Source organism: Phoxinus phoxinus (genome assembly GCF_949152265.1).
Source record: "Phoxinus phoxinus genome assembly, chromosome: 12".
Lineage (NCBI taxonomy): Eukaryota > Metazoa > Chordata > Actinopteri > Cypriniformes > Leuciscidae > Phoxinus > Phoxinus phoxinus.
In genome coordinates, this window is record NC_136887.1 from 32,495,721 (window position 1) to 32,520,709 (window position 24,989).

Here is a 24,989-nt window from a genome sequence, read left to right on the forward strand (position 1 = left end):
TCACTGCTCACTGTTTTCAAATCCACATGTGTATATATATATATATATATATGTGTGTGTGTGTGTGTCTTCACTGTTTTCAAGTCCACATGTGTATATATATATATATATATGTGTGTGTGTGTGTGTGTGTGTGTGTGTCTTGTCTTCACTGCTCACTGTTTTCAAGTCCACATGTGTATATATATATATATATATATATGTGTGTGTGTGTGTGTGTGTGTGTGTGTGTGTGTGTGTGTGTGTGTGTGTGTGTGTGTGTGTGTGTGTGTGTGTGTGTGTGTGTGTGTGTGTGTGTGTGTGTGTGTGTGTGTGTCTTCACTGTTTTCAAGTCCACATGTATATGTGTGTGTGTGTGTGTGTGTGTGTTGGTTGGTTTGGGGTTCGTTCAGATCACTAACAACATGGACTAACAAAGGTAAATACGGTGATAAAATGCTGGTATAACTCATGAATCGCTGACCATAAGGTTCTCCGTTTGCTGTCTGATGATAATGATGACTCGCACAACATGTATGTTTTGAAACACGGACACGTTTCTGTAGAGTTTACTGGCATTGGAAAGGTTTTTGCCGTACACAGAGATAAAATAAATAAGTGAAATTCTTTTATAGTAACAACAATGATAGTAGCAGTCAAAGTAATATCACTTAGTCAGCATTAATCTTTTTATATATATTTATATATATATTTATATTTAGAAAAGGTTTTGTAATGTTTTTCCTTTAATAAGCTGGTATAAGACTTTGGTTCTCCGTTATATTTCCCAGTAGCAGCATTCCACATGGAATCCAAACAGGAACGTTGCTCCTCGTGTCATTCTGTGACGACCCACCCAATCCCGCTGTCCTCGCTGTTCAGGTTGTCACTGTCATTGGTCACCATTTGTCTTTGGTCGTTTAGTCGTTTGTATTTGGTGCAGCTTTGAGAGAGTTTCCTCATTATTGTCTTTTACATTCCAGTTCTGGTAAATTCCGTCCATCCAGCAATGGCCTTCTTTTGTTATAAGTCACGTATGATTATATCCCTCGTGGTCTTTAATGCAACCTGAAAAACGCCATCACACACACTTATACAGCATTACATTCATTCGTTCATTAGCTTTAAATGAATAGTTCAGCCAAAAAGGAAGATTTTGTCATTATTTACTCTCCTCACATTACCAGTTCATAGTGACTTCGTCATGATCCAAAAATGAACAAAACTCTATAACGGTGGTCCTTGTGCACTGTCTTTATATATCTGAAGTCATATGATGATTTGTGCAAGCCATGAAATGAAATTTCACCCTATCTATGAACAATTCACCCTCGTGATGTTCAATCAAAAGCCATAGCTAACGACCGACTTCTCTGCAGGATTCTCCAATTATTTAGTGTGCTTAAACTCCGCCCCCGATAGCTCACTTTTGAGAGCCACGCCCACATCTCAACATCCAATCAACAACTGATCAACAATCAACAATAATGTACATCACAATACAGAACAAAATACATTTGATGCTACTTGTTTCCAACCTTCAAACTAGGATAGATACTATATTAAAATAATTAAATAATTAAATATTTTAGTGCTCGATATAACTATAAATATGTTTTCCTTATAGAAATATTTATTAATTTCCATGACTTTTCCACGTCTAGAAAAGTCACACGTTTGAATGTACATCACAATACGGAAGATTACTCGTTTCATTGCAACTTTAAGTTATAATTGTCTAATGAGCTGTTGTTGCATGGACAAGTTATAATAATAATAAAGCCTTCATAATTAATGATAACTTTTGCTGCATGATTTCGAATGACCTGGACTATGATGCATGTGCGGGCGGGATGGATCATTGTTATGGTGTGCTTTCGAGAGCTTGACGAACATGATCACTATAAACTGTTGTGTGAAAAAGAGACACAATAACCATATACAAGTTTAGAGTGGCATGAGGTGAGTAAATGATGCCCAAGTTTTCATTTTTGGCTGACCATGTCCTTTAAGTCGGGTCTTATCCAAGGAGCACTCCCATATAACAGTAGCCATTCTCTTATCGGTTTCTCTCTTGGATGTCCATGTCTTTCTTTCTTTCTGTCTTTCTTTCATTCATTCTTCAGGTATATCTGCTCCTCTCCCTTAGGCGGGATCACGTCCAAGTCTTGTCTTAGGAAAATTGCAACACGGTCAGCATCTACAGGCCGACGTGCTTGTGTTTTGTTGCGTGTCTTCATTGGATGTGCAGCCTAACGCTTCCTCCGCCCGAGCGCTGGGCCGGCCGTTTGCTTGTGTTTGCTTTGGTTAGTCATCTCCGTGTCAGAAGTGAGCTGTCGTAAACCACAGCTCTGGTGTAAATTAGCTAGTATTTATTATTAGGGTTGTAGAGGTCCAACCCAGTGGAATATAAAGTGATGCCATGGCATTGTCTGGTCAAACAAGACAAGACGGTCCTGCTTTGCATTAGCAGTGTCATTTTCACTGGACTGTGGAGTAGGACTGTCTTTTTGTTTATTCCTAGTCCTCATGTAAACGTTAGCAGTGGGATATTGGCGTGCGCATTAACGTGGCCGCGCGGCGCGCACTCTCTTGCTCCTCTTGCTGACGGTGGTGAAGCGGAACGGCAGTAAGTCCGGCTGCTCTCCGGGCGGGAAGCGCTTCATGAAGTGGACGTCCTGCTGGTTGGGAAGCGTGTGCGGACCACGGCGAGGGCGCCCTCTTTTGGTGAAGCCCACGTACCACCCTGTGTAGCGTGCTGACATTAGCGCTGTGTAGTTGTTTTCCAGAACCTTCTCTATGAAGACACAGTCTGCGCTACGATTGCTGGCCTTCTGGGGAGAGAGAAAAGTCCACACACACATGAAGACAAACACACACAAACAAAGAGAGGGGTGCATGTGTTAGCTTGATCATGAACATTAAGGGCCCTTGCACCCAGCGCAATTGACTTTGTACACCGACGCATGTATCATTCCTATTTTGCACCCGACGCACAGCGGACTTTTCCCTCCACAGACGCACGTCGGTAAATCAGGGAATGAACTTGCGCTCGCGGGGACGGTTCAGCGAAAAGAGGAGGCGTGTTTGAGCGCAAACGGTCCCTGCTGCTATATTGCAGTTTTAGAAAACAATTCCGCCACTGACCAGTAAAAAACATAGTCTAAAGCCAGTGGCGCGTTGCACGTGTTATTTATGGTATTTTAAGGGCGCGTGCTTGGCCATAATGTAGCGTGTGCACATACACTTTGATTCTCTCATCTACACAAACGCAGCAGTTTTCATTTTTGCAAATCATACATTATTACAAGGAAAAATATTACCACACGAGGGAAAACATTGTTGTGTCCATGAAGATGTGAAAAAATTAATCTAGCTTACACATTTACCCAAATTATTATACGCCTGTTTAACCGAAGCTTATTTGGTTGGGTTTCTCCCATCATCCCCAATGTCACTTCTCTGTTTTACGGCCCTGATGAGAACGTCGGTCTCCTCGGCTGTGAACCGCTCCTGGCGTGCGCCGGCAAACCCGCCGTTATAATAGCAATCCGCCGTGGAAGAAGCGCGCCGGCTCTTAAAGGGAATGTGAGAGGACGCTCTGATTGGTTTATTTCACGTTACGCCCAAACCACACCTATGAATAATGAAGCTACTTCAGACCAACACATTTTAGGGTTTAGGCTCATTTATCCCGCCGGTATAATAGCAACAGCGCCCGAGATCCACCCACAAAGTTACTTGCGTTTCGCGTTTGATACTTGCGTTTCAGATTGTTAAAATAGGGCCCTATATATTTATTTAATGCATTTAAAGACCCCAAAATTGGACTAATAGTCACAAATATCCATATTTGTTGATTATCTATATTGGTGGTTCTCAACCTTTTTGATTTCATATAGGCTTAGGGTGTGCTCACACTTAAAAATTTAGTCCTGGTCCGCTTAGCGTTCACATTGGCATTTTAATACCGAACCTAAAGGGATAAACATGTTCAATCACAACCTATTTGGCTTTTATTAGGTATATTTAGCAACGGAGCGTACCGAACATTCAAAACAATGCTGTGTTCTGGGCTAAATGCGCTCGCTGTATGTGTGTAGCCTGATGGTATTTTGACCAGCTGAACTCGTGAAGAAAAGAGAAAATATGTAAAGAGTCAAAACATCGTCAGGAATCCCTCCGTCACACAAACGAAGATCTGCAGCGAGGAGACGCATATATATATATATATATATATATATATATATATATATATATATATATATATATATATATATATATATATATATATATATGGGCGTCAGAAACGCGTGACATTGAAAATGTGTGAGAATATACTTCATATTGAGATATCAGTATCCTTTGCCTCATAGCAAACATTTGTAAATCATGATTCATAACTGATTTAAACAAAAGCCTATTGGCAACTTATACAAAGTGACAAGGCATGTGTTTATGTTTTAACTTCTGTTTCAATACAGGAAAGAAACAAAGTGAAGGAAGTGTGTGTTCACCTTGCCTACGAGCTTTCCCCTGCGGTTCATACACAGGTAATAGTTGGTCTCCTTCCCTCGGATTCGCACCTGGCTGCCGAAGGTGTCTGCCTCCACTACGAGCTGGGCTTGTGAAGAGACAGGCAGAGAGACAGACAGACGTTACTAAAACATCACGGTAAACGCTGGTTTTGCAATGACGTAAATGATTAAGGTTTATAATCTGATGTGATGGCTCTGTTTCAGCAGCTGCCTCGACTGGCACTATTAATAGCAGTCGAGAGAGAGTGGGGGGGATTGATAACCTGATTTAAGCCGAATTAATAAAAGCACAAAATTGACATCAGCGGTTGACAGATGTATAGATAACCATCACACTCATGCTTGTCAGTCTTTTCTTATGATTTCTGACTATGTTTGACCAGCTTACTGCATTGTATACTGGGCCTACTGCTTAAAAACTAAACAAAATGCAACAATACCAGAATATTTACCGTCTCTATACGGATTTTTTCTTAGTGTATTTAAGAAACAAAACTAATGAATATAATTTTGGCTTTTTTTACCTTGATTTTACCTTAAAAGATATGAAATATGCAACAATATTTTATATAGTGCTACACTGTTGTCAGATGACTTCATTAAATTGCATGTTTTTTTATTTGACATCCATTTTTTTTTACATTTTAAATCCAATTTTCTGTACAAATGTTTTAACTTTCTGCAGTCTGATCAAATAATAAGTCAAGACAAAGGTGTTAAAAAAATTGGCTTCACTTCCAGTTCATTATAGGATACATGTTGGCAGTGGTGGGTGATCGAGATTTCCATGCATATTACGGACAATATTCATAATACACACTGTAGAAATAGTACTAGTGTTGTATATGCTCTTCTGAACATAGCCTCTCTGTCACTTGATTTTAAAAACCTCCATTTCACGCTATATTTCACTGAGGTCATTCAGCGTGTGTGTGTGTGTGTGTGTGTGTGTTTCAGGATATGGCAGTTGAAGCTCTGAAATGGCTCCTTGCGTGACCTTTATGAGCGCAGGGGTCACTAGAGATCAATAACCTCTTTGTCGTCCTCCAATCTCTCCTCATCCAGACATCCCTGACTCGCTGTGTAAATACATTCATCCTCATCCCCCTTCCCATATCCCTGTCTTTCTCTTCCCTTTATTTCCTGATGAGGAGAGTCGATCATAAAAACCCTGAAGCTTTCAGAACAATATTTTTACAATAAAAATATTAGAGCATTATGAGGGCGAATCTCAGAAAACCTGTAAAGATCACGTCATGGTCATTTATTTACTCAGGAGAAATTAGTAAAAATAATATTTTACAATTAAGACAATTAAGAATTTTGACATTAATTTAGTGAGAATTAAGTCCATTTCAGTCCATTTTCTCATTCAGTTGTGTTTATGATTAATGGATTGGGGTATTTATATAAAGTATTTATAAATAATGGTTAGTATTTGCTGTATTACATTTCATTTGGTCTTAAATATAATGTTGTATTACAGTATTTGTGTATTATAATACATTAAAATACAGTACAGCATTATTTTAATATCATTTAAATACTTTAATTAGTATTTTTTAATTAGTTACTTTACTGAATTAGTTTTATTTTTGTATGTTTCATTTAAATTTTAGTTCGCTTTAGTAACTAAAAAAAGTATTTTTTTGTCATCTTCATTAATTATTGTTTTTTGCCGACAGTTTTATTAATTTTTGTTTTATTTTCAGTTATTTTAGTACATAAACTAAAGAAAAATGTAAATGTTGCTTTGGAAACAATATGATTATATATATATATATATATATGTATATATATATATAGATACACACACACACATACTTAAACATGAACGTATTTTTTTTCAGTTCATGTTTCTTTTATTATTTATTTAGTAACATTTGCTACATACATTAATGAAAGTCTTGTAATGAAATTACAAAAAAGAGAATTTGAGGAGGAAACATGCTACATTTGTCTGAAAATGTCACAATGCAAAAATCTTTTTCTTTCTCGTGCTTTTAAAAAAAATATTATTTCTGTGGCTTTTTGATGTTTTCATTCATCCATGAATCCAGGCCAGTTGTTTGATTTGAGCACAGATTCCCATTTTCAACTTCCTTGCCCTTTAAATGTGTGCTTCTGAAACACATCCGAGACCATTGAGAGGAGGAGAGGGGGATGGATAAATGGATGGATGAATAGATGGATGGGGGAGAGGATAGTGGTCGACTGGCAGGTTTTTCAGTAGCCGATAATGATATGTGGAGGTCGGGGAGGCTGATAATGTAATGGCCACCATTACATTTATTTAAACTCAAAATTCAACATTTTGAAAACAGAAAATGTGCAATTGTTTGGTAGATATTGGAACTGAAACAAGTGGGAATTCGGGCTTGTTGATAAAACTAAAACGTATGACATGAGTAGTTATATATCATATACACTCTTAGAAGAAAAGGTTCTATATAGAATCTTAAAGGGTTCCGCCAGTCGCTTCATGTATAGAACCTTTTAGAGGTTCCCATCATCAGATCGTTTTATGGATTTAGTGTTAATGAATTCATTTAGTTTCATTTTGATTCAGTTTTATGAAGTAAGCAGCATAAAAATATACTTTATCACAATACCTTTTTAAACAGCTGTTAAACATTCAAAAATATTATGCAATAAATTAAGACATTTCTCCTTACATGGAACCTTTTTGGCATAAAGTGTTCATTTAAATTGAGGTAAGAACACTAGGGTTCTATATAGAACCTTACTGAACCTTTTTTTCTAAGAGTGAGATGTTATTTTTGGAATTTGAACAAAAACCTACAAGAAAACAGAATTCATTGGCGTCTTTTTCTCTCTCTCTCTGTCTGTAAATCACTGTATCAGCAGTAGCTGAGTCTTTGTCTTCTACTTTTCCTGTTTCCTGTGTGTGTGCGTGTGCGCGTGTGTGTGTGTGTGCGTGTGCGTGTGTGTGTGTGTGTGTTGTTACCATATTTGTCTCCGTCCTCTCCGCGGGCGCTGATCTTGCGTCCGAGCACCTGGACGTGTTTGCCACTAGTGCGGCTGTAAAGCTGGTACACGCGATGATGTCGCCGGCTCATGGCGTCTCGTGCACGAGTCTGATTCTCCACGTGCACACTAAAGTTCACTCCATCCACTCCAAACACCTGCAGGGAACAGACCACACACATGTAGTGAAATCATTGTAAAAACAAAAAAGTACCATAGTAATGGCCTATAGTTTGACTTTATAATGTTTATTGTTAACGCAGGCATTTCATATCAGAATGTGAGTTTGCAGTGGATTGTGGATGATTTGAAACACCACCGGTCAAATTCAGCCTCCAGAGCATCTACACGTATACCAGAGGTAACATTTTTTTAGTTTTTCACATTTATCGATGTTTGATTTATTGATTATTACATAAACTTTAACCAGTACTTAATTACTTGGTGTTGTTGGCTGAATTACCTACTATACAACATAAGCCTAAAACAATGACTATGACTTTGATGACTATAATAAGGTTTCATTTGTTAACATTAGTTACCTACAGTAAACGATGAACAATACTTCTACGGCATTTGTTAATCTTAATGTTTATTTCAACATTTACTAATACATTTTTAAAGATCAAAAGTTGTTAACGTCGTTATTTAACGCACAACTAACATGAACAAACAATGAAGAATTGTATTTTTAATGCCTTTCATTAACAAAGATTATTAAATGCTGTGAAAAAATAGATTTATCATTGTTAGTTCATGTTAGCTATACAATAAAAAAATATTTTCGGAGTTGTAAATAAAGATTAATGGAGTAAAACAATTTCTACTTCAGAATTTCATGTTTAATTCAATGTGTTACTTGTGGTTTCTCTGTAATTGTTTGTGAAATTCACTTGCGATTTCTGAGTGAAAATTGTTTCTACCAAATTCGACCGTATCAAGTGTTACCAAATTAATGAAGTTTTTTTTTTTTTTAAATTTTAATGTAAGATTTTTAAGACAAACATATTTGAAATAACACGCACTGATAAATTGTGCACAATAAGACCAGGAGTGTGTATTAAACAATCCCTTTTGCTTGATGTTGAGCAGGTTTACTCACCTGTAGAGGATTACACATGACCAGCATCATCTGGATATACCTGAGGAGAGAGAGAGAGAGAGAGAGAGAGAGAGAGAGAGAGAGAGAGAGAGAGAGAGAGAGAGAGCAAGGTCAGGTGAGTGCTACCATGGTAACAAAAACAAATCCGCCCTGCATCCCAAAGCCCCGCTGACGGAGCGGATCCACAGGGAAAGGGATGTTATAATTAACATCTCAAGAGCTTGAAGTTTCTGTAAAGGCTAATGTACAGTCAGATGCTCATTATCACAAAATAAACCTTGACTCGGGTCTTATATCTTACTGAAAGTGTGTGTTTATCCCACTTATAATGCTGCTACTTAACAAATAAAAAACACCTTATGCGAGATATCGGGTTCATTAGCAGCTATAGGGAACTAGATAGAGATCAATGACAAAGTGCTGTGCAGTAAACTGTAAATCTGCTCTACAAACCAGTGTGTTCGTGATTATGATAATACATTAAAATGATGTGATAACAAATACTAGTTTGCAATATAAAGCAGCATTATGGTCTTGGTACAGGTAAAGTAACTGGAAACGAATGACTCGTGCATTCAAGTTACAAATGGCCGATCGCTCTTACATTAAAAATAAAGTGGATAGAAGTTATATATGTGACTTCAGCTTCTGAGAACCCCGGGAAATGTGAAAAAGGTCCATTGTTTACAATACGATCTATAGCATGCATTTAGAAAATATATGAATTTGCATTTCATGCTGATTTCCAGCTACGTTTCCTTCTCGGTTTAATCTCCACATGTTGTTGGGAAAAGGGAAAAACCTGACATTTGAAGCATAACTCAGATTTTCATGGAAACTTGGACGTCCGTGGGTGTGAGTAAGATTTTAAGCGTATAAGAGCGAGTGGATGAGGGCAGCGCTGCACGGCCCACGGTAAAGTTCTCCATCACCACAGGCTCTTTTCTGGCAGGGGACTGTGACTTTGAAATCGAACAGGCCTGCAGGACGGATCAGTGCGTCTGCTCAACATAAGTCAGTGTGAAAAGTCCCATGTTATGACAGCCAAAGAGGAGACCACAGGCCCCAACGGGACTAACGCCTCTGCAAACTCCAAACTGTAGAAACCAGCGGAGGAACAGGTTTCACTTCTGCTCAAATACACTTGAAGGTGACGTGTGTCTTTTTTTTTCTGATGTAAAAACACTTTCTCCTATCCCAGCTAAATATGTAGAGACAACTATAAGTAAACCATTCTGAGAGTTTGAGCTTCAACTTCGGATCAACCAATGAAGCCTTATTGAACTACATAGAATCAACATTGAGCTGAATAACGACCAATGTCTTCTGTAGAGCAGAAACTGAAAATCATTTCATTATGCACTCTTAAAAATAAAGGTTCCAAAAGAGGGTTTTTTCCACGTTTGGTTCCCGAAAGAACCTTTCAGTGAACAGTTCTTAAAAGAAACATGTTTGTCTTAGTGTGAAGGACATTAAAACAAATCTAAAGAACCTTTTTCCACAATAAAGAACCTTTTGTACAATGGAATGGAATATGGAACCAAAGGTGTTCTACATGGAACCATCGATGCCAAAAAAGAACCTTTATTTTTAAGAGTGTTAATGAATTTTGAAATTCTGTGAAGAAGCTTTGAAACATTCTGTATTGACTTGTAAGGACTATATGTTGGGGAAACCTGTTTGGAAACATTATTTTTGCAATTGCTTTTTGCAGAAATGACATGCTTCACCTTCAAATGCAATTAGATGTTTTAGAGTTTAAAATGGTTTATCATAATTAGTCAAGTCAAGTCATCTTCATTTATATAGCGCTTTTAACAATGTAGATTGTTTCAAAGCTCCTTTACAGAGATAAACGGATAATTTAAGGTAACAGATTGTTTCGGCTTTATAGCGGTTCTTGAATTATGTTATTTTCCAGCTAAAGTTAGTTTTGATTGATTCACTTCTGTCGAAAGGATCATTTGTTATTAAATTAGGGGCCGCTAAGACGACACCGTTCTCTCTACACCGACTTTAAACGTGAACCTGTGAGAAACACTGATGGCGCTCACGTGCGCATCAAGAATGAATTATATAGTTATGTGCGCATGTTTGTAATTCTCTACAAACCAAGCCTAAACAAACTACTTGTCCTGCCTATAAATTTGATACAGAATTTTATTTTATTTTATCACTACGGGGTAGATACGTGAATTTTCCACAATGCTTTATCTGTAGAGTGGTACAGGGATCCTCCATAGGGAGAGGCTGTTGGCACTTCACCACTGCGTTTAATCAAATGAATCAAACACTATTGGAAAGGAGAATTCATGACAGAAGAATCCTGAAGGGCTTCCCATTGATGTGAACACAACGCAATTAAAATTCCTTAGAAATAAGACCAGATACAAATGACTCATTGTCACACAGTAAGAGTATAAAAGCATTTGATCATGATTTTATATTGAGATTTATGACTTTGGTATTAAACTAGGATACATGTGAGATCATTGAAATATCTGAGAAGTAACAAATATCTCCCTTTTCTTTTATTTATTTGGCTGCTCTGAAGATATGAACTGCAGATCCTCTAAATCATCAACATGATCAAAATTTTCTGAAAAACCTGTTGTACACAATCTACTATACATGCCATCTGTCATGATCTGATTGATAGTTATACTTTTTTCACAAGTAAAAGCCTTTTAGAATAATTGTACAAACGTCCTCCTTCAGGTCGTGGTCTCTTTGCTGTGAAATCCTGATTAGTAAATGTAAGAATAACTTCAACGTAATATTTCAAGATGAACACTTACTGGACTGAAACAACTTGATTCATGACTTCTTTTTAAGTGTTAAAATGTGAGTATCAAATATGATCCATCAGGCTTTAAGGAAGGTTTATTTGTTCATCTCGCAATCATCATTGTATGTATATATTTTTTTCAATTACAGAGCTTTAAACATAAAACTAAGCATTTAAATAGCATCTTACTCATATTATTTGAGATCTGATATTCATATGCAGTCTGCTATACTGTTATTAAGATCTCATTGGTTTACATTACATGAAGAATTACAAACATAATCTAAATTTCAGGCCACATAAATATCTGTTTTTGCGCTAAATTGCATATTTGTGCTCAGTTTGGGCCTCTGAATAAAACCTGATGTATCAGTTATGATACTCAACAAAAAACACATGCAGACATAAAAAAATAAACATATTTTGTCAAAATGTTCAATAAACTCTTCCATTTAAAGATAAAAATAGATTTTTCTGTCAATTATTTCATGCCAAGCTTTACAGGGTTAATGAGAATCTCCATTGTGATTTTTCTTTATGTAGAGACTTTAAAACGAACACATGCAGGCCAGTGGACTGATGCCGAGCTCATGCAGAAGTCGACATGATGCTGGACAACAGAAGAGGTAGAGCTTCAGTTTTATGCATTTGTGGTTTGCAAACAGATTTGAGATGTTCTGATGCCACATGTGTCATGTTTGGGATGTTAAGATGCATTCTTCAATACCAGTTTAATGTGCGAATAGGCATTTCCCCATGCAGAACTCACTGTCATGATACTAAGGTGTTGCTATAGGGTTACTAAAGCGTGGATGGGTTTAGCACATTGATTTGGTTTGCTCTGTAATCTTCTGGTCTCTAGATATGGCTCAGTGTAAATCTGTGGGATTTTCTCAGCTGTATTATCATCCACCAGGTGAAAACCTTGAGTTTGATTACTTAAAGTAACAAAATACATGTCTGTTGCACGGCGGTAATGTGTAATGTTACTGAATGTTTTTGTTTAATGCGGGGTTATTATCGTTTACTAAAACTGAAATCATAAAAAATATCATGTCATGAACTTAGAAAAGAGTAACACTTTACTAAAAGCCTTTAATTGCCTTTAAATAATGCATTAGAAAGTTATTCATAACGTACATTATAGTGCATTATAATATTTGCAGATTCCCTGCACATCTGAAGTTGGTTTGCCAGTCATGTGTTTTAATGCATTATATATTAAACGTGTTCAATGAAGAATTATAATCAAATGTATTATAACCGTGGTTACAATTACTCATGAGATGATACACTGCGTTATAAGGTACATTACAAGGCATAATTAATGCATTAATAATACTTTTATAATGCATTATTAATAGTAGTCACCAAAAATAAATAAATAATAAAAATGACTAAAACACATGAAATGGAAAAAAAAATACATCTATCAAACACTATAATCGGATGTCAATGATATTAAAATAGGTAAAATGACACTGGTTGTGTTTCACCTTCATATTCTCTTTATTCTCTCTCTCTCACACACAGCTTGTGCACACATTTCTCTGTCTTTCCCTCCCTGCGTCCTTCTTGGCAAATGTTTGGTGAAAACAGAGAATCAGATATCGCTCTCTCTCTGGGTGGTGTGGGTGTGGTCAGTGTGATGTCACTCATTGAGAAGGCGACGGTGGGTGTGAACGGAGAGAAAAAAAGCGGAACACATCACTTCCTCCTTATCGTCTCGCCAGTGACCCCGCGACCTCCCCATGACCGAATGTCTGAGATCATGAGCGTGTGGGTGTGTGTACAAGCTTTGCTATACTTGTGAGGCCAAAATGCTCTGTTGACGCTAGTCAAAAAATCTCCTCACTCATAGTTGGCTTTTAAGCTAACTACAGGTATGCTCATAAAGTGTACTTCACAATCTTAGTGGTTAGTGTGAGGGTTGGTTTAGGGTATAAAAGGTCTTTACCAATCCCAGAATGCATATTTTGCCTGGATGTTTATTAGATATATATTGTATATATTCATCTGGAAGAGAGTGAATGCTAAAACGTTGCCTTTTGAACGCTGTGTTGTTTTCATAACATGGAAATGTTATCATCTGTTTGTCCAACCAATGGAAGACCAATCGAGTGTTTGAAAACATTTATTTTTCATGATTATTTTGGTGATGCAGAAATGACACATGTCATCTTTTAACAGACGCCTTAGTCATAAGTGTGTTTATTCAGAGACCGCCGAAAGAGAAGGCTTATGATTTCTTCTATGGTTTCAAAAGCAAGTCGATTCCAGAGATGCCCTCTGACCCCTGATGTAACAGCGCATCAGTGAGCTCACTCCACCAGATTCCCAGTCAATGAGGTTTCCTCTGTCTGACGTTATGATTGGTGAGAATTGCGGCCAGGTTGCGGCTCTTTGCGACATTAATATTACTCTGATCGCGATAAGACGGTAGTTTTTGATTTATTCTGGATGATTCAGCTGCGGCCCGTCGCTTGTTTACATCCCAAAAATTCACCCCGCAAAATGAAATCACCACCAGGGTCAGTGGAGACGCCGAAAACAGAGGAAAACATGCCGGAGGGGAAGAAAAAAAAGACAGGAATGGAGGAGATATGAAAGGAATTGAGAGAGTGTTTCTCATCTTGTCGTTTTTAATCCCTTGCTCTTTCTCTCCCTTCCTCTCTCTTGTTTCCCTGTCTGGAAGTAGAGAATGAAAGACTCCCCCACACTGCCTCAGCTATGAAGAGATATGCGAGAGAAGAAGGAAGCGTCTCACCAGCTGACAGCTGCAACAAGACAGACACACACATGTACACGCTCTCTCCATCATGCCTGTCAACACACACTTAATGTACACATGCACTCATAACATGACAACACCACACAATTAAAGGAATGCTCCAGTACAAGTTGATGGAATGGTTCACCCAAAACTTTGGGATTTACTCACCCAAAATTAGTGGTTGAAACGAGAAAGTAAATTTTACAAATAATGACAAAAAAAACGTCATGTAACATTAAATTAAATGTGACATTTTGTTGTAGAAAGGCTGAAATTGTATTTTCTTGTAAGACATATACTTTATTTACAACTTCGAAAAAATATTTTTTAACAGTACTAGAAACGTCTGCCTGTTTTTTAAATTTTTTATTACTGTTTTCCTTATAGTAAAAGTGGTGGGAATGAATGCTGTTGAGATCTAAAATAAAATAAAATAATGGCTTATCGGTTCATTTTGAATGAAATTGTAGTTTATTCCTCACACAAAGCTCCTTAAGCTTCAGAAGACTTGGAATATAGTACAGAAAGTCATATGGACGACTGTGATTTTGTAATTCTCTTTCTCATTAAATGCTTGTTTTATTTAATTATTTCAGATTGACATCTCTGCAAATATTTCCATTAAGTTAAAAGGTTATTTCTGAATGTCCTGAAAATCTCAACTGCTTGACTGTTTTGGTATATCATCGCAAAAATTAAACTATATTTTTGCACAGCTCTCTATATAAAGTTTGTATATACACTCATGTAAAGCGATATATACCACATAGCAAATCTCAACTGCTAGATTACGTGTATTGTCGCAAAATGTAAACTATATTATCGCCCAGTTGTAATCTACTGAATGTGATTACATGTACATGGCATTAAGAAATTAAGATATTATACACATTGACATCACATCATCATTCTCTGTAAAGCTACTTTGGAACAATACACATGTCTGAAAAGCGCTATACAAATATACTTGACTTGACATGCTGTAGTGTGGAGGATATATTCAACTGTAGAAACGAGTAGAAATGCTGTTCTTCATAAAGCTTAACTTGGTTGGAAATGGAGTATTTCTTTAAAGTGTTCTTAAAACACACACACACACACACACACACACACACACACACACACACACACACACTGATATTTCATACCCATTCATTCCCATTCAAATGTGTTGTTCACATCAGTTAAACACTCCCTACAATAAACAGCGAACCACAGGAACACACACCCTATAATAGCAGCGCAGTGTACAAAAAACACATTTCCCATGTTCACTGTTGTTGCACGCTTGGCAACTACACACACATGATGTACAGTTACAGTCTGTCTGATGATTGTTTACTTGTCTGGAGGAACATTGTAAACGTGAAGGTAAAAGCTTTTACGACGATGTATAAAAAAAAAAATCTGCAACATTTTTTACTTTTGAGAACATTATTAAACATCATTACGGTAGGCTCAGTTGCTGAATAGTTGGTGAGTTGCTCAGAAAATTGTCTTTGATATGTAAATGTCATAACTGTCATAATAACGATGATTTCTAAACAAGTCGTTTTACAGCTTCGTTTCCATTGTGAATGGAGTGTGTTTGCCTAGTACAGCAAACTCTAATCCCAAAGGACAAGGGAAATCATGTTTACCACAATATGTCCGCTTTAACCTTTGACCTCACAAGAGCTGAATCAATGGCACTGTTTACACCTGGTATTAAGATGCGTTTTGGTCGATCAGATCACTATTGGACCACGCGGTGTAAACAGGGTCTAAAACGTTTTGAGCTTGTCCACTTTCGTCCACTTCCAGAGGTAGTGGAAAGCGCATTCGCCCGGATTGCTTTCGTAGTGTAAACGCTCATGTGGTCGAATGTGTTCGAACAGCCACAGAAGACCATCAACTCTCCACCTACTGACCTAACGCATGAACATTATGAGAAGAGCGTTAGCCAGACGGGATTTAAACTTTGTCGGCTGAAGACACAAGTTTGGGTTGAAGAGGAAAAACGAACCAAGCACAATGTTCTCTCACCATTCTTGATTTCTAACACACACTCACGGTGTTTGGCTGGTCTTGCGGCTTTCAGAGCAGAAACTAAAGCTGAGGCTCTCAGTGTGCTCTCCGCATCTCCGGTCACATTCATATGTGTCCAGTTGATTTTAAAGCTTATTTCGTCCATTAGATGGAAAGATCTGAAAAAGCCCATACATTTACCAGCTCATAGACTCTCCCCTCGAAGAAATCAGGACAGAAGTGGTTGAACGTGGACAAAATGTTGCCAGAAGCCATATCACCCTGTAGCCCAAGACTGGTTGCCCACTGAAGCTAAGCAGGGCTGAGTCTGGTCAGTACCTGGATGGGAGATCTCCTGGGAAAACCCAGTTTCTGCTGGAAGAGGTGTTAGTGAGGCCAGTAGGGGGCCTGTGAACTGAGTGGGTCGTAACACACCAGTATAGTGATGGGGACACTATACTGTAACAAGCACTGTCCTTCAGATGAGACGTTAAACCGAGGTCCTGACTCTCTGTCGTCATTACAAATCCCAGGATGTCCTTCGAAAAAGAGTAGGGGTTTAACCCCGGCATCCTGGCCAAATTTGCCCATTGGCTTCTATCCATCAAAATGGCCTCCTAATCATCCCCATATACTGATTGACTTCATGACTCTGTCCTCTCCACCAGTAAGCTGGTGTGTGTTGGGCGTTCTGGCGCAATATGGCTGCTGTCGCATCCTCATCCAGGTGGATCTGCACATTGGTGATGGTTGAGGAGATTCGTCCTTCTATGTAAAGCACTTTGAGTGCCAAGAAAAGTGCTGTATAAATGTAAAAAGTATGACAAAAAATGAGTATTGGTATTATTATTAAAAGAGACGGATTAAAACACCAGGTACAAACGGTCTCCCTCATCCACATGTGATCCGATCGAAAAAAACGCATCTTAATACCAGGTGTAAACAGGGCCAAGCAGGTCTAAAATATTTGTAGATCTGTTAGAATTTCCATTCATCTTTTTTGGCAGTTGTTTGGCTGGCACATGCAAATCTGAAGTACCTGATTTGAAATGTGTCATCCTTGTATTATACATACACGTTTATTGAGAACAAGGAAAAAAATCTGCCAGTACAGTCCGAAAAATAAGCTTAATTCAAAGTGAAAACAAGACTATTATGGCGCTTTTCCACTGCACAGTACCAGCTCGCCTTGGCTCGCCTCACCTCGACTCGACTCGCCTTTGTTTGGTTTTCCACTGTGTAAAAGTTGTACCAGTACCTGCTTCCAGGTACTTTTTTTCGTATCACCTCCGGCGAGGTTCTAATGGCGCTTTTCCACTGCACAGTACCAGCTCGCCTTGGCTCGCCTCACCTCGACTCGACTCGCCTCTGTTTGGTTTTCCACTGTGTAAAAGTTGTACCAGTACCTGCTTCCAGGTACTTTTTTTCGTATCACCTCCGGCGAGGTTCTAAGCGAGCTGAGGCGATACTAAAACGTGACGTGACACACGGGAGACTGCTGATTGGTCAGCGAGAATCGTCACTATTCACTGCGCCATCATTGCACACGCCAGATTGAGTATCCTGAATAACCCCGGCATTTTTAAATAGTTTTGCCAGAGATTGCGTGATATACCCATTACTAATATTATGTAAAACAGCATACACTCGATTTCCTCCATTGTCCTGTGTGTGTGGGTAGCGGGTGTGTGTCGCGTCGCTATGACGACCACCAGGTACTATTGTGGAAGTACTATGCAATGGAAAACGGAGCGAAACGCGAGCCGAGCCGAGCTGAGCTGAGACGAGCTGAGTCGAGTCGAGCTGGTACTGGTAATGGAAAAGCGCCATAAGCGAGCCGAGGCGAGCTGAGGCGATACTAAAACGTGACGTGACACACGGGAGACTGCTGATTGGTCAGCGAGAATCGTCACTATTCACTGCGCCATCATTGCACGCGCCAGACGGAGTATCCTGAATAACCCCGGCATTTTTAAATAGTTTTGCCAGAGATTGCGTGATATACCCATTGCTAATATTATGTAAAACAGCATACACTCGATTTCCTCCATTGTCCTGTGTGTGTGGGTAGCGGGTGTGTGTCGCGTCGCTATGACGACCACCAGGTACTATTGTGGAAGTACTATGCAATGGAAAACGGAGCGAAACGCGAGCCGAGCCGAGCTGAGCTGAGACGAGCTGAGTCGAGTCGAGCTGGTACTGGTAATGGAAAAGCGCCATTATTCTTTCCCTATTGGCAGATGTTTTCTTGTTTTAAGGGTAATATGTTTTCAAGTCATAGTGCATCTCAAGTAAATGTATCTTGTTTTCAAAATGTTTATATATTTGTACTGGAAAACAAGACGAAAATACTGAGGAAGAACACTTTTTTTGCAGTGAAGATGCGCACATCTTCCAAACTCTTCAATGGTGAGTAATGCATAACTTACCATTTATATATGACATGACCCCTTTAACCTTTGACCTTATCTTTTTGCTTATTGTTCATAATTTTACGTTATTAGATTTTCCTACGGCTCTAAAGTGATTAGGGAAAAAAGTGAACTACTTTTAGATGTGTTTTAGCAGTTATATATAGTTACAACGAGGGCCATACTAACCAGCAAAACCCCTTTATGCTGAATTCTCTTCAGGGTGTTCAAAGCGATTCAAACCAATTAGATTCTTGGATTTGATCTGTCATTCTGTTCTATCATTTCCTGGTGTTTATACAGCACATAAAACAAGTCATGAAGCGCAGGTGTCACTGCACGCTTTTCTCTATTACTAAACTCCTCCACTCGCTGAAGATGTTTAAATGAAGCTGTAGGAAAAAGTAAAAGCATGTGAAAGCTCTCCAGAACGGATCGAGACGGCCCTTTTCTTCACCTCCACTCATACTGGCCCAATATGCTCACGAGCTCACGTGTGTTTGCGAAGTTTCCTCAGCAACACACTACCAATGTAGATGGAACAGAGACACTGTGTGTATCATGTTGCTAAACGGTGCGTCACCGAATGGCACAGGCTTCACCTGTCTGGCCGACACACACCTGCTCTTTGACCCTTCATACCTGAGGTCACCGACCGGCCACACACCTCGGCATCATCACTGACCAGATGTGCATGTGCTGACCAGGTTCTCATGTGTGTTTATGTGTGTGTGTGTGTGCACCTGCTCACATAAACAGCTCCTCTCCACCTGTGTGCACTGATTTATGCTGTCTGCATTTCTGATATATGAAGCTGTATACACAAACTAAGAACTAAGCGTTCAAGGGTTTGGTTCGGTAAGATTTTTAAAATGTTTTTGAAAAAAGCCTCACAAGGGCTGCATTTATTTGATCAAAAGAATACAATAAAACAGTAATATCGTGAAATATTATTGCATATTAAAATATAGCTATTTTAATATGTAATTTATTCCTGTGATCAAAGCTGAATTTTCAGCATCATCACTCCAGTCTTCAGTGTCACATGATCCTTCAGAAATCATTATAATGTGATGCTTTTGCTGCTCAAGAAACATTTCTGATTATTATCAATGTTGAAAACAGTTATGTTGCTTTGCTGGAAACCATGATTCAATTATTTTCAGGATTCATTGATGAATAGAAAGTTCAAAAGAACAGCATTTACATCTTTTGTAACATTATAAATGTCTTTACTGTCACTTTTGATCATTTTAATGCATCCTTTCTGAATAAAAGTATTAATAAAAAAATCTTACTGACCCCAAACCTTTAAACAGTTTTGTGTGTTTGTACAATAGCTAATATACATAAGTAATACGCCTATAGTATTAGTATTAACCCTTTTGGTTTTCTGTGCTTGGGTCATTAATAAGCAGTAATAAGCAAGGTCTTATTAATGTTATTGAGTGCATTAAGAATATTTAATGCTTTACTGAGCTCGGTTGCTTGTATGCGTGTACTATACACACACGCTGTACATTTGACTGAAATGCATTAGTGTGCATGTGTTGTGTATCTCTAATAGGCAGCAGGGGTCATGCATGCACACTGCACACGGGCCGCACGGTATGCAGATTTGCACATGCGAGATCTGTGCATGCTGGCTGCAGATCAGCACACATTGGCTGCGGATCTGTGCATGTACGGTTTGGTGTAGCTGCCAAACCCTGGCTGCGCAGGTGAGACTGGCTCTGGGTCCCGTAAGAACTCTCAGCTGTTAAAACAGTAGTGCTTCACCGAGAGAGAGAGAGGGAGAGAGAGAGAGAGGGAAGAAAGAGAAGAAAAAAAAACTCTACTTCAGCTGCAACCTCGGATTCTCCGTATCCCTCCCAAACCGCAACGAGCCTGCGGCCTGCCAGAGAGAGAGAGAGAGGTGGGGGGGAATGGGGAAAGAGAAGGAGAAAGAAAGAAAGAAAGTAGCTGCGAGCTTTACTCTAGTGAGCGCTATTGTCGGCGGCCAAAACAAGCAAGGTGATGACATCATCAAACCTGAGACAGAATGATTCCTGAAGGCGTTCGTGTGTAGAGTTGAGCGCAGCGAGGTGGAGTCGTATCCCAAATCACCCTGCACACCCTTCAAGCACAATTTACACCGCTGGCCAACTTTAAACAATATAGCAGCACAGGGAAGGAAAGAGAAATGCAGTCAGGGCTGTAGGTGCTGCGAGTCTGAAGATTAATGTTCCTGTGGTGTTCTCTGAAAGATCTACAGGAACAGAAAGTCCCGCTTGTGCACCGTTGCATGTAAGATATGTCACCGTAAAAAGCCTCGGTTTCTGCAGCACTCGATCAAGGTCACTGGATCAGTCCTGATATGATGATTTTGACTCCTCGTAGGCCTGGTTTCACAGACAGGGCTTAGATTAAGCCAGGATTAGGCCTTAGTTCAATTAGGACACTAAAGTAGCTTTTATAAATGTGCCTTAGAAAAAAAACATTTCTAGTGTGCATCTTTAAACAAAACAATGGCCCTGATATATTTTAAGAATTGTCAATGCAAGTTGCTTTCAGTTCAAACAGCTCGAACATGCATTTTAGTCTGACTAGACCTAAGCCTTGTCTGTGAAACCGGGGGATAAAGTTCACCATTTTAAACCTACTTTGCTTCTGATGTTCTTATCAGTCTTGGCAAGTGAGACTTCATTGGTCCTGCTTCACAACAGCAGCACTTTTGCCAGACCAGCACCAACCAGCATAGAAAAAAAAATGGCTGGGATTTGCTTTGCAACAAATTTCACTTAGACATGGCTAGTGAATTTCAAATGATTACAAATAAACTGCAAGTAGAAAGACTGTCTGCAATAGTATTTTCTTGAAAAACAAAACTTGTCATAACTTTTAAAGTGTAGTGAAGCAGAATGGAAATTTGGAAATTGATTGTTTTTAAAATAGGTTAAATTCCATGCATTTCATCTTTCTTCTTGTATGTAGAGCATGTGGTTTGTACATTTCCGTCCTGAGTTGCACTAATCAAGTCTTCTTCCATTGTCTACAGCTTATCGCTGCGGCCTTGAGCAAGTCACTGAAGTGCAGGTGCTTCACTGAGAAGAGCTTCGAAAGGAACTGATAAATGGTGACTAAATTATCTTCACCTCATCTCAAACAAATAACCTCTGGCGCACCTGACGCCTCTCGCTTTCACAGGGAACGAGGCTTCATCACATCTGTGCCTGCTGTCTTCTGTTTCTACAGACCCTGAACTGAAACCACCTCAAATATGCTGCATTTTATCATCAGACGGCGAATCCGTTCGTAACGACACCAACCTTGAGAACAAGCGCACATGCTAAGCAAACATGATCTAGTCTCACTTCCACAATTCCTGGCTAATTCTGCACAACTGTCTGAGAATGTTAACGCTCTGTTTGATGTTTTTCTGTCTCTAAACGGCAGTTTCCTGTCGGAGAAGGTCACATGGCCACTGCTCTTTCCAGACAGCAGATAAGGTGCCAGCTCTGTGCCTGCTTCAACAACCATCCTTGGGCGTTATTATTAGGGAGAGCTCGGGACCAGACAGGCGCTCCGTCTGCCTTTCGGGATATGGATTATCAGAGGCCCTTTGGTCCCATCCGCAGGTTGGGAAAGGAATGATAACCATCTCAAGATGACTGCCATGTGTGCACAACAACAAAAAAAGAAGAAAAAAGAAAAAGAAAGGAAAATATTGAGAGTGGCAGACACACCTTTGGTGCTGTTTTCATTGGATGGGCCTTACCTGAGCTGGGTGTGATTGACATCTGTGTCCATGGTAACCCAGAAGTGTGATGTCATAAGATCATTATGTATGCAAGACTTGGAGTTTGTCATGTCAAGTGAAGCGTGTGGCACACAGACTGTGGTAATTGGGCTTTTTTGAAAGCAGCATTAATAATTTACGCATTACAACTCATTCTGCATGAGGTCATTCAGAAATGACTTACAAGACAGCCACCGTGGAGAGAAAGGCCCACATCGCTTCCTCCGCGTCCGTGTGGCTCCGTGCGCGCTTGAGAAACGGCTCTCCGGGTCACGGCTTCACGTCTGTCCGGTTTGTTTAATCCGTTTGAATGCAGGGTCGGCGGACGTTCCCGCTGGCGCCGGTGGACTGCATCTTTTCACCGTCAACGGGCGGCTCGGGGTCAGCGGGGTGTGAGCGCACCACCGCCGTAACGGATGGCTGCGGTCCGCGGTCGGTAACTGGCAGGGGGCGGGGCGAGGCGGGGCGCAGCTGAATCCTCCGGAGTCTGACGAACAGGTGAAGCGAAGTTCAAACGCGACCCACACCTATACGCAGTTTCCGCTCATAAAAACTTTCCTGACAGCCAGCAAAAGGTTTCCAAGCAGTCCGACCGTAACTTTTCCTGCTGAAAATGTCCTTCCACAGATAAGGATTAAAACCGATTAATTCCGTGGAGTGCATGCGCACGCGAGAGAGTCTGTGTCAATGCTGATCCGCCACGGGCGAAATGACGCGCCGCGGGAGGCAAAGCACCTGGACTGGGATGGAGCGATGAAGACGCGGCGGCGGCGAGCTGGACCCCGGGTACCGTGGATCGCGCTCGGTCATGGCTGCTGAGACGGGGAAATGATGATGGGGGGGAAAGTGAAAGGAAAGGCAGAGGGGTGAGAGGCACACGCTCGCAGCCACCCGCGACAGCAGCTCCCTGCACCTGATTTCCCGGACTCAATTCTGGAGCTCCAGCGCAACAGCAGCCAAAACACGGGCCGATGACATCACCTCCAAAATGTTTGAAGGGGGAAAGAATGCAATCTGAGCTTTTTATTTATTTTTTAAAATGAAGAAAGTTTGCAGCTCCCCCCAGAACAGCGCAAAAGTCTGCCCGACGAAAGGGCTTCGGTCGATGAGGTAAAACGCGTCTCTTCTTTGCGCATTAAAGAAGGCAACCCGTACACTGGATGCAGCGTCCACTTAACCTGCGCCGCCTCCTCTTCCTCAGCCGCTTTCATTCACAAATTCACGTAAAACGTTGAATGCAAAAACTAACAACGCGTTTTGCGCGCGCGGTGCGTAAACGCGGCTTGTTTCTTCTCCGCTCGTTTGTCTTCTGAAGCTCCACGGCAGAGCGCAGAAATCACTCCAAGTAAAAGAGAAAAAAAAACAGAACAAGATTTCAGATCAATCCACCCTCCCTCCCTCCCTCCCCCAGCCCCCCTCCCTCTCTCTATCCTTCTCTCTCTCTCCTTTTGCTTTCCCCCTCACACACACTTATTGGATCCAAACGAGATTACTCAGCCTCTGTGTGATGTCGCCCGACTACAGCGAAAACACTCGCCAATGTCACCGTGCGCAACAAAAGAGCACAAGCGTCGGGGAAACAGGCTCAGGCCGGGTCCCAAACTATAACCCCACACTTTATGAGGCCAAAATCCCCCATCTCGTGTAAACCAGGACCAGCCAAAACGCTTTACGGTTCTTCAAGAAGTTTAGTGCTTTTGATGCTTTTTGGTGCGTTTCATGACTGTAAAACTCAAGAGGGCAGAGTGAAGAGAGACGGTTCGTTTGAAAGCGAGAGGGAGGTATGAAAGCTCACGGTCCGGTCCAAAAGGAACATTTCTCAGCACCGCGACAGAACCGCAGACGGTCAGCCAAGCCAACACTCACCCACCCTCCCCGAACCCCCTCCTCGTCTCTCTCTCTCTCTCTCTCTCTCTCTCTCTCTCTCTCTCTCTCTCTCTCTCTCTCTCTCTCTCTCTCTCTCTCTCTCTCTCTCTCTCTCTCTCTCTCTCTCTCTCTCACTCACTCACTCACTCACTCACTCACTCTCTCTCTCTCACACACACACACACACACACACACACACACACACACACACACACACACACACACACACACACACACACACACGCACGCACACACACTTTTACTTAACTATCTAAATGAGGACATACCTTTGACATCTGTTGTTTTATATAAACCTAAAGCAAGACTAGCCCAGCTAACAAAATATGTTAAGAACGTTTCTCTAATGTTCCCGTTAAGCTATGAAAACGTTATTTCTATGTTCTCTGGCTGTTCAAAATTCATTCAAATGATTCAAAAACGTTAAATAATATGTGAACGTTAGGGAAATCATTAAGGGATCTTACGACAGTTTGCTGGTTTCCCAGTCTGATTAGCTGAACACCTCTTTAAATCCTTAATTGAGAATGTCCTTTGTCTATTTATCTAACTTCTGGGGACATTTTTTTAGCTCAAAGTATAACTAAGTAAACCCACGCACACACTCAAACACAATAGTCATGTGCATGTGTGTGAGCTGGAAGACAGATATTATTAATAGTGGGCCATGAGGGTCAGTAGTTAGTCAGTGATTTGGACTTGCAGGTCATCCCTTTGGTCCCCTCCACCCATTGTAACACA

The 24,989-nt window shown here is 40.2% G+C and overlaps 2 protein-coding genes across 9 annotated transcripts in view; one reads left to right on the forward strand and one right to left on the reverse strand.

Annotated features, from left to right (window-relative positions):
- The window catches only part of LOC307007713 (uncharacterized protein), a 104,684-nt gene extending 89,062 nt beyond the window's left edge, over nucleotides 1-15,622 (forward strand). For 3 of the 7 annotated variants that reach the window (XM_079629993.1, XM_079629991.1, XM_079629992.1), the window contains exons 2-8: nucleotides 4,464-4,653; nucleotides 7,769-7,866; nucleotides 8,598-8,652; nucleotides 8,693-8,722; nucleotides 11,939-12,021; nucleotides 12,929-13,178; nucleotides 14,094-15,528. In XM_079629993.1, the coding sequence (XP_079486119.1) occupies nucleotides 11,957-12,021; nucleotides 12,929-13,178; nucleotides 14,094-14,129 (351 nt within the window). In that variant the 5' untranslated portion in view covers nucleotides 4,464-4,653; nucleotides 7,769-7,866; nucleotides 8,598-8,652; nucleotides 8,693-8,722; nucleotides 11,939-11,956 and the 3' untranslated portion in view covers nucleotides 14,130-15,528. Of the gene's footprint in view, nucleotides 1-4,463; nucleotides 4,654-7,768; nucleotides 7,867-8,597; nucleotides 8,723-9,544; nucleotides 9,758-11,938; nucleotides 12,022-12,928; nucleotides 13,279-14,093 lie in introns of those variants that run through there. The other 4 variants (XR_013799657.1, XM_079629994.1, XM_079629995.1 and 1 more) reach the window with 4 other exon arrangements.
- On the reverse strand, nucleotides 500-23,765 carry fgf18a (fibroblast growth factor 18a). Of its 2 annotated transcripts, none has more exons than XM_079629989.1 (5): nucleotides 22,549-23,765; nucleotides 8,608-8,647; nucleotides 7,486-7,663; nucleotides 4,497-4,603; nucleotides 500-2,813 (listed from the first exon to the last, which is right to left on the reverse strand). In XM_079629989.1, exons 1-5 carry the CDS (start codon nucleotides 22,578-22,580, stop codon nucleotides 2,544-2,546), a joined length of 627 nt encoding a protein of 208 aa, XP_079486115.1. In that variant the 5' UTR covers nucleotides 22,581-23,765; the 3' UTR covers nucleotides 500-2,543. The 2 variants fall into 2 exon arrangements, with proteins under 2 accessions (XP_079486115.1, XP_079486116.1); XM_079629990.1 differs by having other exon boundaries at nucleotides 500-2,810; nucleotides 22,549-23,673.
- Between the last annotated feature and the right edge of the window lie 1,224 nt (nucleotides 23,766-24,989).